The sequence below is a fragment of the Sminthopsis crassicaudata genome, chromosome 1 (assembly GCF_048593235.1).
Source record: "Sminthopsis crassicaudata isolate SCR6 chromosome 1, ASM4859323v1, whole genome shotgun sequence".
Lineage (NCBI taxonomy): Eukaryota > Metazoa > Chordata > Mammalia > Dasyuromorphia > Dasyuridae > Sminthopsis > Sminthopsis crassicaudata.
The window spans coordinates 158,290,976-158,307,420 of NC_133617.1; the positions used below are offsets into that span (position 1 = coordinate 158,290,976).

General features: G+C 33.7%; 1 protein-coding gene across 2 annotated transcripts in view; it reads right to left on the reverse strand.

Annotated features, from left to right (window-relative positions):
* Nucleotides 1-4,930: 4,930 nt before the first annotated feature.
* The window catches only part of CPNE3 (copine 3), a 48,840-nt gene continuing 37,325 nt past the window's right edge, over nucleotides 4,931-16,445 (reverse strand). For both annotated transcript variants that reach the window (XM_074270126.1, XM_074270119.1), the window contains exons 9-16: nucleotides 14,143-14,229; nucleotides 12,652-12,711; nucleotides 11,903-12,036; nucleotides 11,057-11,111; nucleotides 10,927-10,978; nucleotides 9,748-9,881; nucleotides 7,313-7,549; nucleotides 4,931-5,442 (exon numbers count right to left, since the gene is read on the reverse strand). In XM_074270126.1, coding sequence (XP_074126227.1) covers nucleotides 5,332-5,442; nucleotides 7,313-7,549; nucleotides 9,748-9,881; nucleotides 10,927-10,978; nucleotides 11,057-11,111; nucleotides 11,903-12,036; nucleotides 12,652-12,711; nucleotides 14,143-14,229 — 870 coding nt within the window. In that variant the 3' untranslated portion in view covers nucleotides 4,931-5,331. The remainder of the gene's footprint in view (nucleotides 5,443-7,312; nucleotides 7,550-9,747; nucleotides 9,882-10,926; nucleotides 10,979-11,056; nucleotides 11,112-11,902; nucleotides 12,037-12,651; nucleotides 12,712-14,142; nucleotides 14,230-16,445) is intronic.

Sequence of the window (16,445 nt, forward strand, 5' to 3'; positions counted from 1 at the left end):
TGACCAGCAGGATGAATACAAAGAGGCTTGGAGAGACTTACATGAACTGATCTCAGTGAAATGAGCAGAACCAGGAGATCATTATACACTTCAACAACAATAATGTATGAGGATAAATTCTGATGGAAGTGGCCATTTTCAACAATGAGATGAACCAAATCAGTCCCAATTGATTTGTAATGAACAGAACCAGCTACACCCAGAGAAAGAACACTGAGATATGAGTATGGACCACAACATAACATTTCCACTCTGTTACTGTTTGCTTGCATTTTTGTTTTTTCTTCTCAGGTTATTTTTACCTTCTTACTAAACCCTATCTTTCTCGTGCAACAAGAGAACTATATAAATATATATATGCATATATTGTATTTAACATAGACTTTAACATATTTAACATGTATGGGACTGCCTGCCATCTAAGGGAGGGGGTGAGGGGAAGGAGGAGAAAAGTTGAAACAGAAGTTTTTGCAAGGGTCAATGTTGAAAAATTACCCATGCATATGATTTGTATATAAAAAGCTATTTAAAAAAAAAAAGTTGTGCTAATAGGGATTTAATATAAGGAATATTTCTTTTTAAAATTTTTTTAGTATCTGAAAGTATGCTACCCTGTGCCTTCCAGGAGTTTCTATTCCTCACTTATCTGAGGAGGTCTGTGGGGCAGAGAGAGTCTGCACATATACCTGTGAAGAAAAGGGCTAAGTTAGGGGAAGGGAAAAAAGAGCCAAGTAAATAATTCTGCTCATTTTAGTTTATATAGAATTCAACTCAATAAATCTTTTAATAATGACTGTGTAGAAATCACTGGAAAACTCAAAAGGGAGGCTTGTTCTTCCCTGGAGTCACTTCTACAGGTACCACATCTCCCTTATGCTGAAAAATTCCTCACTAAATCCTTTCATTCCTGCTAACTATTGTCCTACATCTCTTCAGCACTTTGAAGCTAAATTTTAATAGTCTTTCCACAATAGGTATCCATTAAAAAATGATCATCAGGGCAGCCAGGTGTGCAGTGGATAGAGCACTAGCCCTAAAGTCAGGAGGACCCAAGTTCAAATTTGACCTCAGACATTGAACACTTCCTGGCTATGTGACCCTGGGCAAGTCACTTGACCCCAATAGCCACAGGTGGAAAAAAGAAAAAAATACATATTATTATTATCATGCTTTCAGCTCATTTAATAATGGAATAAGTTGAATTAATATATAAGGCTGGATGATGCAAGGACCACTATGGACATTACGGCTTCCATCTATACCAACAAAAATAAATGCAATTATCATACTTCAAAAAAAAAAAAAAAAACACAAAGGGTAGTTTTATCCTATCTGCCTTGGATAACAATCAATGCTACAGGCCTGAGTTTTAGAAATGGCAAAGCCAATATTTAAATAATTTAGTTATGGAAAGAAGATCACATTAGTACAAATGTATGATTATGATTTGATAGATCTTCCCCTGTTGTTCAGTTATTTCATGTTCAACTCTTCATAATCCCATTTTGGGGGTTCTTGACAACGATTTTGGAATGCTTTACCATTTCCTTTTTCAGTTCATATTTATAGATGAGGAACTAAGGCAATCAGGTTTAAATGCCCTGAGTCACAGAGTTAGTCTCAGAGGCTAAATTTAAATTCATGAAGATGAGTCTTCCCATTTCCAAATCTAGTTCTTTGCCTGCTACACAAGCTGTCCCAATACCTTCCTCTAATACCAAATATAGGAGTCACATTGTTCAGGCCATTTCTGACTACAGGAAGATGACCTTTAATTATGTTGTGTCTACATATACAATTTAATTCAAGAAATATATATTAAGTGCTATCACTCATGTAAGCCCTTTCAAACATCTTTTCTTCTTTAACTTGGCTTAAGACTAGTAGTTTCTTAAGGGCAAAAACTTATGTCTCCCTCATTACCTGGTGCAGTATCTTTTACAATAATAGTCATTTATCAAATATTTGTTAAATGAAAGATAAAAATCAGTTTGGGTGAATTCAATAAAATGACAATGCTTCATTAAACATTTTACTTTTCCTTTGATTCTTTGGGCATCATGAAAAGAGGGCAAGAGATTGAATAATAAAAACAAGACACCAGTCTACTTTCATCCAGAATCAACTTTATCATAAATCAAAGGGAAAATACATTTAAAATTCATAGCCATATATTAAAGACTATTATACATATTCCATATATTAGCAAATACAACTTTTATAAAAGCACATGAATAATCTAAATATTATTCTCAATCAAATTATTAGGTTACCCTGCTGTATAATTACTCTGGCATATCACAAATATTAAAAGAATTTTGCAAAAAAAAAAAAAAAATAGCAAGAGTGTTTTGTTTTTATTGTTGTTTTAGAAAAAATGAATTTCCAAATAAGTAAACAGATATGAAAAGTGTGTCAAAAATAGAGCATAAGATGGTAAAGGTATCCAGTTTACTTTTAAAACCATCTGGGAGACCATGAAACTAAAAGTTGGAGAATCACTGGTCTGAGATTTACATTTCCCAAGTTTATAAGATTTCATTTCTGAAGTCTTACCACAAGGTGGCACAAACCAGCTAATGTGTACAATTTTCTCAAAACAACCTTGGTCAGAAGACAACTCAAGGGTTTTTCATCTGGTTATTTGCACAGCCATTAAGATGACATGATCTATTTGGTTTCAAGACATCCTATAACTAATCTCACAATATCCTCTTTAGAAACATGAATGCAAAAAGGTGGAGATCATTTAAAACACAGAACAAACCAAACATGACATGAAATGGGTGTTGAGTTATTGAAACTATACGTTGTTCATAAAGTGATGAAAATTAACTGTAAATGCTTTTAACTCAACACATAAAATAGACAGCTTATTCTGCCTCAGCAGCATCTAACCATGAACTCAACGACAGATTGTTTGAGAGGAATATTCCAAGTAAAAGAATAGTATAAAAATAAAAACACTAAATCTATTTTATCCACAGTGTCATTGGCCTTGTGACCTGAGTAATTTAAATGCACTGTGCTTCATTTCAATATTAAATTCCTTTTTTTTTTTTTTTAAATATCTAACACTTAGCACAATGTCTGGCACATAGTAGGTGTTTAATAAATGTTAAATGATTGTGTATTGATTAAATAAGCTAGAAAAATAAGGGGCCAATTACTCACTCTACAACAAAGAAATAGCCTAAAGGAAGGATTTTCCAAAAGCTATAAGGCCACAATAAGTAAGATGCTATTAGTCAGGTGATTTGTCTAATTAATAGTGGTTTGTCCAATCCCAAAGACTTATACAAAGTTCTACAAGGCCAATCATGTCAAAGCACGTCAGCTAGTCTACGCAGGCAAACATAATATGCCAGGCAGGAAGATCCACCTCAGCTTGTATTGTCCAATAATTTTAAAGAAGCCTGAGTCTATTAATCCCAAATCCTTCCTTCCATATTACAAGGAAAGTATATAAAAGTAGGCCTAGATGATGGAGATTTTTCAACAAGATTAGAAAGCTAGACTAAAGGATACATATCCTTATTTATATGTGTATATTTGGACCAACATTAAAAACTATTAACACATACACATACACACACACACAAATATACTTTATTTTCATGTAAAATATGTACTGGTCTTCAGTGTTGCAATTTTAATATGCATAAATACATGCTAATGGACTTATAAATACATGTATGTTAATTGATTTGATGCTGTTTTAGATATACATATACTGAAGTTATTAGATATGTTCAAAGCTTTGATGTTGGGTATTTTTTCAAAGCAATTCATAAATACACAGTGTATTCTGAAGAAACAGCCTTCAGAAGGAAGAGCTACTTTTGAGTAAAAACTAGACCAGTGATTTGATTGTTAGAGAAAACTCCTTTCACTAGTGCAAGATTAACTCCTTCTCTAAAACAAAGTCTGAGAGAATTACCTGCAGCACTGAAAGCTGAAACAATTTATCACAAATCTGGTATGCTTCCAGAGTAAGATTAGAACCCAAATATCTTTAGCTCTGAGGTTGGTTTCCTGTCCATTATCACAAAGGCTCCAAATATTTTTAAAAAATTAAGACTTCCCAAATGGGGTTGATGACTCAAAAATAATTTTTTTAAATTCCAAAAGATTTCAGTGCTTGAATATAACACATCTTGTGACTTAAAAAAAGAAAATTCTTATAAAATGACACTTTAATTAGTAGGAAACCATTATTATTCCTCAAAAATAAAAATATTTCCCCTGGCACTGATTAACATGTGGTATGTAAGAAAGGGTAGAGCTCCAGGAAGAAGCAAAGGTTGTCTGGCTTCCAGGATAATGGGGGCACTAAGCTGTTCCTAAGTGCACTGTGGTCAATGAGTCACTATCTGGAACAAGAGGCTCTCATTCTCATCAGACCAACTGATTTAAAACCACAACACTAAGGTTCACAAAATACAGGCTAACATCAACTGAACTCCTTACCAACTAAGCAGATCTGGAACCACAATAATAACAACAAAAGCTTTGTCTTTAGATTTCTAAAGAATCTTTCATTTTGCCTGAAACAGTTTCTTTAAAAAGATTCACTTTTCAACCTGATCATCTTCAGAATCTTCTACATTGAAAAAAAATTTTAAAGAGACAAAAAGGCAATACAGTATTGTCTGTCTATGACAGGTATCTATTCAATGACTGTTTAATAAGAAACTAAATCTGTACTTTCTCCTCAAAGCAAAAGTATTAATTTATATAAGGATATGGCTTGGAGATTGCAACACTATGTAGAGGCAAATGAAGAAAGCTGACATTTCACTGGCAATAATGAGGTATACAAAGGAACAATTAAAGTGCCCCCAAATCATCTCAGTAAAACAGCCTTATCTTGATCAATTGTGGGAGTCTTCATGTGAAATACATATACCGACTGGGACAACAGCAAAGCTTTGCAGCTCATAGGTAACATTTATTCCAGTAACGTGACTTATCATCATTCATAAATGACTTTATCATATTCGAATCCAATTAATGTAAAGCAAAAGTCATCTTACTGTCACTTTCTAACTCAAACATGCCTCAATCAATTCCTACCAATTACCAATCATTAAATTGATTACACAGATTCACTTTCCACGTTTAAAAAAAGAAATCCACAAGCATATACAAAAATGATATTCCAAAAGAAATGCATTAAACAGATATGGCTCCACATCAAAAAAGAATCATATCACACATAGGGAGGCCAGAAAGGGCTACAAGAAACAACACTGATGAATGCATGTTGGGGGAGAGATAATGCATCCATGGCTCCACCTGGCACAAAGGAATTCTCCTGGGCTGTTTCCATTACTTCGTAGCAGGATTCTTCGGCGGGAGGAGCTTATAGGTATTAAAGTAACCCACCACTTGTTGGGGAACCTCTGCCAGGACACATTGAGCAAGGGCTTCCTTTGGAGACTTGTTTAAAAAAAGAAAGAAAGAAAGAAGGAAGAAAACAAGCAAGTATTTTTGTTAGCAAACAACATATTAATTACCTTAATTTAAAAAAGATTACTTGACACTAAAAAATTCCATTTCTCCCTCTGTGACTTGAGGCCCATTTCTTATCTTGGCCATCATCAAGATAAGGAATGAGATTGTCAAAGGCCTCGATGACTTCTATTAAAAAAAAAAAAAAAAAAAAAAAACCACTATGCATTCTTTTTGCATGCCATCATTTGTGACAGGACTGGAAAAACAATACTCAAGACTTCCTTAAAGTGGAAAACTAATAAATGACTGAAGCATTAACAAAGACTGAGCAACAAACCTGAAAGAAAAACGATCATTTTAATAGTATTTTTATTTTTCCCCAGTTCTCAATTCCCTCCCTCCTTCTGCCTGCCTAAGATAGTAAGCAATTTGATATAGGCTATATATGTGCAATCATGTAAAGCATTTTTATAGAAAATTAATTATTATAAGAGCAAATTAAGCATTTTCTTCATTTATGCCTCTCAAGCTTAATCCCAATAAAAAAAAATGGTATTTTTAGGTAGATTATTAAAACTGCCACCATATACATCTAAAACACTCACATAAAAAGAGTGAGGTCCTCTTTATATTAGGAAATTTGAAAAATGCCATGCAAACCAGAGAAGAAATTACCAGTCTTTCTAAGGGGATGGATTATTAATCTAGGTTCCTTGGACCCTCTAGAAATCTGTTGAAACCTAGGGGTCATGATGCTGAGAGAAGTGAGCAGAACCAAGAGATCATTGTACATAGCAACAATAAGATTATACCATGACCAATTCTGGACGTTGGTCTTATAAACAGTGAGGTGTTTCAGGCCAGCTCTGATGGTCTTGTGATAAAGAAAACTATCTGTACCCAGATAGAGGACTGTGGGGACTGAGTGTGGATCACAACATAGTATGTTCACTTTTGTTGTTGTTTACTTGCATTTTGTTTTCTTTCTCCTTTTTTTTTCCTTTTTGATCTGATTTTTCTTGTGCTACATGGTAATTGTGAAAATATGTATAGAAGAATTGAATATGTTTAACATATATTGGATTACTTACCATCTAGGGAAGAGGTGGTAGGAAGAGAGGGAGAAAAAAATATGGAAAACAAGGTGTTGCAAGAGTGAATGTTAAAAACTATCTATGCACGTGTTTATTTTTAAAAAAGAAAAAAAAAATTTAAATAAAAAAAAAAGAAAGAAACCTAGGATTCAGGAGGTCCAAACCTCAGATGAAAAGATAATTACATCTTTGTTTTCACTCATCTTTGACTTTCTTTTAAATCCCATCCATTTTATTTTATGCATTTAAAAACAATTCTGTGGTGGTGGGAAGGGGATGGAGGGGAGAGACTCCACCAGATTGCCAAGAGGATTGTGATAGGGAAAAAAAGATTACTAATCTTTGTTCTAGTGATTAGAAAAATGAACTTCACATGTTCATTGTCCCAGAAAAAATGAAGGGACCCACTAGACTACTTCCCGTTTGCTCTCATGGTTAAGTCCACAGTTGTTGGAATGTATCAAAGGAGTCTCTGATGAAAAAAACACTAACAAAGATTTCAAAAACATGGCGGAAGCATGATTCCTACTGCCCAAAAGCACCTGCAGATGGATATCAGCAGAAATTTCAAGAATTGTATGAAGAAAGTGATATGCTCACCTAGCTAATTAATGTCACTTGCATTCCTCCTGAGCATAGAAATCTATTCAATGGACTGGCTGTGGAATGCCAGAGATCCTTAATCAGGAGACTCAGCTCCACAAATTGGTGGGGGAGGTAGGGGACAATAGAGGAGAAGAATGTAGAATAGCAATACTCACATTCTGGAATTGTCTGAAAGGAACAAACTGAACAATGTCTCTGATGGCAGCCTCGCCAGTTGGGGCTCTGAGTGCTCCGCCATCACCATCAAGAAACTCCATTGCACTGAAGTCTGCATCTCCAACCCCAACAATGATGATGGACATGGGAAGTTTGGCAGCATTCACTATAGCTTGCCTGGTTTGATCAAGATCTGTGATCACACCATCAGTGATGATCAGGAGCACGAAATATTGCTGTAAAATAGGACAAGTTTTATTACTTTCATAATCAAGTAGATCTGTCAGCAAAGAAAAACTAAGCAGCAAAATGGTGTAGAAGATAAAGCACTGGACCTGCAGTCAAGAAGATCTGACTTCCAGTTTTCCTAGAGCTGTGTGGCTCTAGAAAAATTCCTAAACCTTTCTCTGCCTCAATTTCCTTACTTGAAATGGTGATAATACACCTAGTGCCCAGGATTCTTGTGAAGATAAAATTAAATTATGTTTGTGAAGCACTTTCCAAATCTTAAAGCTTTAAATAATTAATAATAAATAAATAAATAATAAATAATAATAATTATTATTATTATAATAACAGAGAAGAGGTGGTATCCATTTAGCAAGCAGAACCCAACACAAATAAAACAAAAAGTTATCACTAATTCCTCTGCTGCTTTATCATGCTACTTAAGTTACTTCATCTCTTTTCCACTGTTTCTCTACTGCTGGAAAATTCCTATAATAAAATCTATTAAGATCTTCAAGGGGCAGCTAAGTGGCTCAATGGATAGAGCATCAGCCCTAAAGTCAGGAGGACCTGAGTTCAAATCTAGTCTCAGATATTTAACACTTCCCAGCTGTGTAACCCTGAGCAAGTCACTTAACCCCAACTACCTCAGCAAAAAAAAAAGAAAAGAAAAAAGAAAAAAAATCTTCAAACTACAGGTTGATCTGACACACTGACACAGAAGGCAAAATAAAGGCTATTTTAAACTAAAGTGCAAAGATTTTTTAAAGAGCCATAACAACAGTTCATAAAACTGGGTTGGACTGAAGGTTCCACAAAGCCTGTTAGCTCACAGTCAGAAAAGGTGAAACAAACCATTATTTCTACAAAGGAAAAGGGAAAAAAAAAAAAAAAAAAAATCACCTTTTTAATTTTAAAAATTATTAGTGAATAATTCAGAGGGAAAGTTGTAAACTTTTGTTATTTTTAGTCATTTCAATTTTCAACATTTTGTGACCCCATTTGGGGCAGATATCTTGGAGAGTTTACTGTTTTCTTTCCCAGATCATTTTCCAGATGAGGAACTGAGGCAAATAGGATTATGTGCCTTGCTCAGAGTCACACAGCTAGTTTTAAACTCGGATCTTCTTGACGCCAACACTCCTACTGGGTACCAAATAGCATCTACTTTACTCCATACTTGACTCCACATCAGTTCATACATTTTCCCCATTTTTCGCTTATTTCTCAGTGATTGTTTCTGAAACCTCACTATTTCATTATATTCACACACCAATAATGGATATCAATTTTATTTATAGTTCTTTACTACAAAAAAAAAAAAAAAAAACAGATTTTGCCCAAATATCTTTGTACATATGGGTCTTTCTCTCTTTGACATCTTACCTAGGAATGGGATCTCTGCCTCAATTTGAAAGGTGCTTATAAAATGTTTATTGTCCCTCCCCATTATTTGTGATTTGGAATATTCTTTAACAAACATTTGTGAAGGGCCAAGCACAAGACATGATTATTATTTACAATCTCTTTGGGAGTTATTTACATTCTTTGATCACTTTGATCATAGGAGAATGACTCTTGAAAAGTAACTGCCTCCTCATAAAGAACAAGAGAACATTGTATTCGGTAAAACAATATTGTCTTAAGAACTACTTTGATGTATGAGATTGCCTGTCATCTACAGGAGGGAGTAAAGATAGGGAGGGGAAAATCTGGAAAAATGAATACAAGGTTATAAAAAAATTACTCATGCATATATACTGTCAAAAAATGTATAATTATAAAATTAACAAAACAAAAAAAAAAACTACTTTGAAGAATTAAGTCATTTTGATATTATAAATACCCAAATTAACTATTCGGGATATAGGAAGGAAGATACTATCGGGGAAGGGGGAAGGAGGATGAAGGAAAACAAAGCTTTTGAAACAAACTTTCATAGGTAGCAAACAATTTCTACCACCATAACTTAAGAACTAGACAGAATCTTAGAGGTCATCTAGAAAAAAATTCCTTTTTTTTTTTTTTTTAAATAGAGGAAATTTAAGATCCAGAAGAGTTAAAGACCCAAGTCACACAGGTAGTATGTGGAAGAGCTAGAATTCAAGCTCTGACCCCAAAACCAGCATCTTTTGCACTGCTTCTACATCAAAAAAGGCACAACCAAGGAAGAAATACACCTTCTGACGCAAAACATCCCACTTACTGATGCTGTCTGTTGCTGTGTGGCTGCAGCAGCAAACCTGGCCACATGATTTATTATTGGAGAAAAGTTAGTTGGCCCATAAAGTCTTATCTGAGGAAGGCAATTCCGATATGCTTCTATGATACCTTGGATTCCTAGAGAACAAATGCAGGATTAATTGTTATTAAGTATGTCAGGAGGCTCTAAGAACTTTTCCTCAGCTAGCATTTCAATTCAGACTTTGTGAAAAAAAAAAAAAAAAAAAAAAAAAAAAAAAAAAAACCTGTTAGAGTAATGAAAGAAATAATAACTTTTTTGAAGCAAAGAAATAACCAACTTTAGTTTATCAACTTATGATTTCATCAAATTACAATCTTTTTGGGGATGAAAGAAGCAATGAAACAGGTTTCTATGAAACTTAGATTCAGTGTCAAACTAAAATAAGAAAAGACATTTCCTTATCTCCAACCAAAGGTGTAAAGACCTCTATATCTTTGAAAACCCTAAGTAATGCTAAAAGTAAAAATATGCAACACACAAATACTGGACCACATGGTACTGAAACACATTTTGGAAAGAATTCATTGAATTGGATTATTTACAACTGAGAAGCACCATGGCATATTGACTGGTTCTAGTCCTATCTCTGACACATACTGGATATGCGAATCTGGGTAAGGAACTTAACTTCACAGAGGTCATAGGCAAATTCCTAAGGTTAAAATTGCAAAGAAGGTGACAACCTATTTTGATAGAGTTTTCTTATCCTGGAGTTCCCCAAAGCAGTAAAATCACAGGACTAGTTCCTCTGTTCATCAGAGTCAAAATAGCACATACATTTAAGAACTTTAAAAAGTCAAAAATGCAATGCAAATATAAAATGATATGACAACAATAATAATCTATAATAATCCAATAATCATCCATAATAATATTTTGTCAGAATTTGGATAAAGTTTTCATTTTAAATATTTTCATTACTTCACCTAAAAATCATAAGAAGAAATGCAATTTTTCTAATTCAATGTACATAATTTAGTTTCACAGAAATTATTGCCCCTTGGCTTTTTTCCCCCGACAACCAATTATAAAATTTTCAGAGAAAAAGCAGCTTCAAGTGATTTAAAAAAAAAAAAAAAAAAAAATCAGTGCCACTGAGGTTTTCAGCTTATCAAATTCTTATTAATTGTGTAAACTTACCATTACAGAAGGGATTTGCTGAGTTAAAGTTTAGGGGAAATTCATGTGATACCTGTCAATACACAAATGAGAGAATAAGGTTTTCTGCACATTTCAGTAAGGTGCTCTGAAGGGGTAAATAATTTCTTACCTGCCACTGAGGAGGTATCTGAGCCCCAAATCCAAAGGCAGGAAACATCTTATCACTAAAAATAAAGTTTAACAATATGTAATGCTTTACTATCTTTAAATATCAACCACATTAATGTCATCTCCATCAGTTTTGGACATCAAATAATAGAAAATTAATACTAATAGATTAATAGAAATAGAAAATAAAAAAAATTAAAAGCACATTCACTCTAGAGCTAACAGATCTAGAAAGAAACTGATATCACACACTCTTTCTAATACCTATGTATAAAGACGAACTATTATTAAAAAAAAAAAAAAAAAATTATTGAGCGAACTTATAAAAGCCAGACACCCTGCTAGGCCCTATAAGTACAAAGAAAAAAATTAAATAGTCTCTGTACTGAAGGATGTAATAAAGCTCTATCCACTTTATCTCATTTCTTCTGATTTTTTTTTTACTTTGTACCCTTAATGCCTAAAAGTGTCTGGCATATAGCGGGTAGCATGAATACTTTTTAAATGAATGACCCAAACAAAATCAGGCAATGTTTTTTCTGGGCAGCTATAAAAACCAGTAACATCATTGTTCTAAAACAAATCAACAAACACTTATGAACCACATTCTACGTGTCATGATTTTTCTACAACCAATCTATAAACATTTATTAAATGCCTCCTATGTATCAGACATTGTTCTAAAGGCGCTCACTCACTATTTGATGGAAGAGACCACATGCAAATAAATATATGCAAACAAGCTGTATACAGGATAAATGGACAATAATTCAACAGAGAAATTGCACTGGGATTAAGAGGGGTTGGGAAAGCCTGCAAAAAAAATTAGATTTTAGCTGAAACTTACGCATCATAATCCTGAATGACCATCCCAACAGACCAGATAGCAGTCAAATATTCATTAACTCCATTAGGGCTGATATAATGAAGAGAGTCAGGAGATCTAGGATCACCATTTGAACCAGTAAAGTCTATTCCCACCTGCAATAAAGAATAGGGTAACACTTACCAAGCCTGGAAGGCACCAAAATGCTTGAATTCAGGAAAAAGTTTCCTGTATCAAATTCATTCTTCCCTAAATCTAATGCTGACAGTGCCCTAAGAGCAGGCATATGCCTTGGAATTTCTGTAGACAATTAAATCAGAGTGTTTAAAGAGAGCATTTATTGGTGTCATCACAAAACTCTCTCTCAAATTATTTGCATAAAACATATACCTGCTGTTCCTGTAATTCCAGAAGCCTTAAATCATGAATTTCTATTACACTCAGGTCTTAACTTTGTGATTTGCGATGACTGTTGCCATTTTCAGTGAACAGTCCCCTAAATTACTGTTTATTACTGAATGAGTACAGATTCTATACGTGTCTGCTTACTCTCAGGAATGACAGATTTTCTTGTTCATAAAATAGAAAGCTTGTGACAAGTTCAGAAATTGGGTCTGGGCAGAGCATTTTTAATGAATTTATAGAAAATCTGGTCACTCATCCAGTTACAAATAAACAAAAAACAATTGTAAGACAGGCAGTAAAGCATTTGTAACACAATCTATCCTATAAAACCCAGCTCAATATACATTGAAATTTATTTCACGTACTGTAAAATTCAGCTGACATCCTCCCATGATGTAGTCAAGAAATGTGCATTCCACTGTAATCTAAACACAGAGAGTTAAAGTTAAAATCCTCCCTTTGTAAAATAGAGAACAAGAAGTTCCATTCACTTAGGTTTTGAAGAGGACATAAATTAATCTTGCTGAGCCAAATTGAATAAAAGGTAAAATGTAAATACATGCAAATTAGTGCTAAATTCTAGTTAAGATGTCTTTGCTTCACTAACTCTTCTATCCCAGAATTTACAGCTCCTTCCCAATACATGTGAACAAAGACTCATGTTACAGTATTTGCAAAGTTAATCCATTTCACCTTACTTTCTTTGCCAACTCCCTAGTAAAACAAAAAATTTAACACCATGCAAACTGACTCCATTCTGGTTGGATTTTAAGCACAGAAAGTCAGCCCTCTGATTATCAGTCTTTCAGTATTTCTTATTCCACTGAATGGCCATCTAATTAACAGTAATGTGGTACATTGGCTCAACATCCCAGAGATGTTTTAAATGGGATTAAATGTCAAGTTTTCATTTTTTACTATTTTTTTTCTTGCTGAGGCAAGTGGGGTTAAGTGACTTGCCCAGGGTCACACAGCCAGGAAGTGTTAAGTGTCTGATTTGGAACTCAGGTCCTCCTGAATTCAGGGCTGGTGCTCTATCCACTGTTCCATCCAGCTGCTCAACATTTTTACTTTAATGGAATGATCTTACTTCCAAAAAAAGGACCATCATTCCCTCAGAATAGAAATGTTGCCTCATCCAAAAATGAGAAAAAGCCAATGATTAGTTTTAGAAACTTAACAACGGATAAAATAACAAAGGCTTTGTTTATAGTTCTCAAACCCCATATCAATCAAAAAACTACTCTTTTAAAGAGTCTCAGAAACACATAACCTGAAAAAAAAAATTTTTCCCTCATCATATTATAACCATCATTAATGGCTGAAATATTAACAAGAAGGACAAAACTGGATGGAGCTCTTTGAATTCCAACAAGCTTGGAAAATGCCAAGTCATCAGGCACTGTGTACATGGTTTTTGGTCTGCCTTCTGCTGGAAAAGTACCAAATATGTAGAGTGCCCCACAAGCCTTTAGGCAAATACCCCAACACCTTCTAAGACGTTTTGACTCTTGAAGTAGATGAAATTTTTAAAAGATTTTGTTGTAGGGGCAGCTAGGTGGCACAGTGGATAGAGCACCAGCCCTGAATTCAGGACGAGAGTTCAAATCTAGCCTCAGACACTTAACACTTCCTAGTTGTGTGACCCTGGGCAAGTCACTTAACCCCAGCCTCAGGAAAAAAAAAAAAAAAAAAAGATTTTGTTGTAACTCACTACCCCTATTCCCCTTTCCTTCCTGAAGATCTCAAAAGTAAAAAAATTCAAATACCTAGACACACAGCACACTGGCTCAGGGAATGGGAAAAACTCTTCAAATTGACATCAAATCAAAGCAACTAGCCCAACTAGTACTAACCTCACAATGTTTCACACTGACAATACCAGAATTTTTGTAGCTTTTCTTCTTTAGTCTCTTCTTTTCATTTATGCATTCAAATTCAATCTATAGGAATTAGAAGATAAATGTAAATTACAAAAAATTCCATTACCCCATCACAAGTCCTGGTAGGGATTTAAGATGATTTTTTCCTTCTCTCAACATCATACCTTCATTCCTATACCAAAAAGTTCCTGAGCCCGAAATAGATTTATTTATTCATCAAGTATATAAAATATCACTAACAATTAATTTTCCTATAATTTGAACAAATTTAACATTAGATTTGTCCTAGCTAGAACAACATAATCCTTGCTTTTCCAGAGCAGAGAAGAAAATGAATTGCTTAGAAAAAGAAACATGACTATAAGAACAAGTGGCCACAAAACATTGAAGCTACCTCTAGCAAATACCACAACTGCCTTAAGAAGTTTTTTAATGACTAAATTAATTCATTAAGAGTAAAGCAAACCCTTCTATCATAAAAGGGCATATTGCTTGTGATCTATAACCTAATAACTCTGTGATCCTACATTTTACCTTCTCAATCTTCTTCATTTAGTTCTTTTTAGACAATTTCTGTCCATCTTTCAAAAGTGATTTCTATATCCCTTAAGACTAACCTTTATAAGACTATAAAATCTTTCCTGTGTGACTCAACCTTAGAATCCCATAGCATTTAGAGCTTATATCAAGCTGCATAAGAACCAAATATACTAAACATTTAGGCCATAGTAAATGAAATTTTATCTTGTCTTCATGGTCCAAGACACTGCAACATTCTGGTTATGCCTGAAGATTATTATTAGAGGCAGCAATTATCATTATAGGGTAAATTCCAGAAATGTTCCTAATAAAGTATTGGTCACAATACAATTTTGAAAAAACTGGAATTTTACTATATTAGAACACATAAGCTGTCAAAGATGGATGAAATTAAATTGGAAACATTTTGCCACAGACAAAACCTGTTTTCCAAACACAGGTCATCTCCTAATTCTCAAACATATTCATAATAAGCCTGAGAATATGACTAAGCTCTTAGTAAGAAATATGAATTAAATTCCTTAGTTTGGCAAGATCTTATTTGGATTTCCAGGTTAAATTCTGATATTCTCATTTGCTTTCAAATCCATCATCACTTTCTGCAACTTCTTAATTTTTCAACATTAGTGCTTTGTATAATAAGTACTGGGTTGTTTTTTTTTTTTTTTAGTAGTGAGCACATTTTTAGTGCTAATAAAATCTCATTAAATCAAAACTATCTGTGTCTTGAGAATTCTTATGCATCCTAAAATAGGTTCCTGAAACTCATGTTCAAGGGGATAAGGGGAGCGAAATAGATCTGAACATGTGTCTCTTTTAAGCCTTTTTAATTTTTTTAGGACCAAAAAACGGATTTTCTGTTAAAACTTACCTAAAAGTCACCACTAAGTAATACATAGCAGGATATAATAGCCAGGAACTATAACATATTATACTAATATAGAAAATATATTATTTATAGAAAGTATTTATAGATTACATATATTTATATGTAATGTTATTATATATCATAATACATTAATATATAATATAAATGCAAATATAATAAAATAAATAATAAATACAATATAAAAATATATCAACTATATACACGACATACATAATGTATAATTTATTATATGTAAATATATTATCTGTTAATATGCTTTATATATTGTATGTGTTGATGTATATATTGCAATCAGCCAAAGGAACTTCTCTATATGACCATCCATTTACCTATCCTATACTTTATAGAATCCTAAGTAAAATACTATTCATCACTTCCCACTTTTAGAATTTCTAATTTTCTTCAAAGTTCATTTCAGGTATTACTTCCTACCAAGGCCAATTAATTACTTACTAGCATCTCCTTGAAATTATCTTAAAATTACTTTGCATTGCCTTATCTGTGGACCTGTTGTTTCCTCCAGAAGACTATAAACTCCTCAAAGGCAAGCATTAATCTCTTTTTGTCTCTGGATCCTCAGTGCCTAGCATAGTTACTATACCAAGTGGGTGTTCATTACAAATATTCACAGACTAGATCAGGGATTTTGCACTTCACACTGATTCCATCTAAATTAGAAAAGCATGTAAGGGGGTTAGTAAGAAAACCAATGATACATAGTGTGCTACCAAGGAAGAACTAACCTGCTTCGTTTAGAAAAGTATTAGGAGCTGTGTTGGATCAAATACATATCTGTTTTAGGAACAGCTTTATAGAAAATTATGCTGGGTTACCACAGAGTGAAATG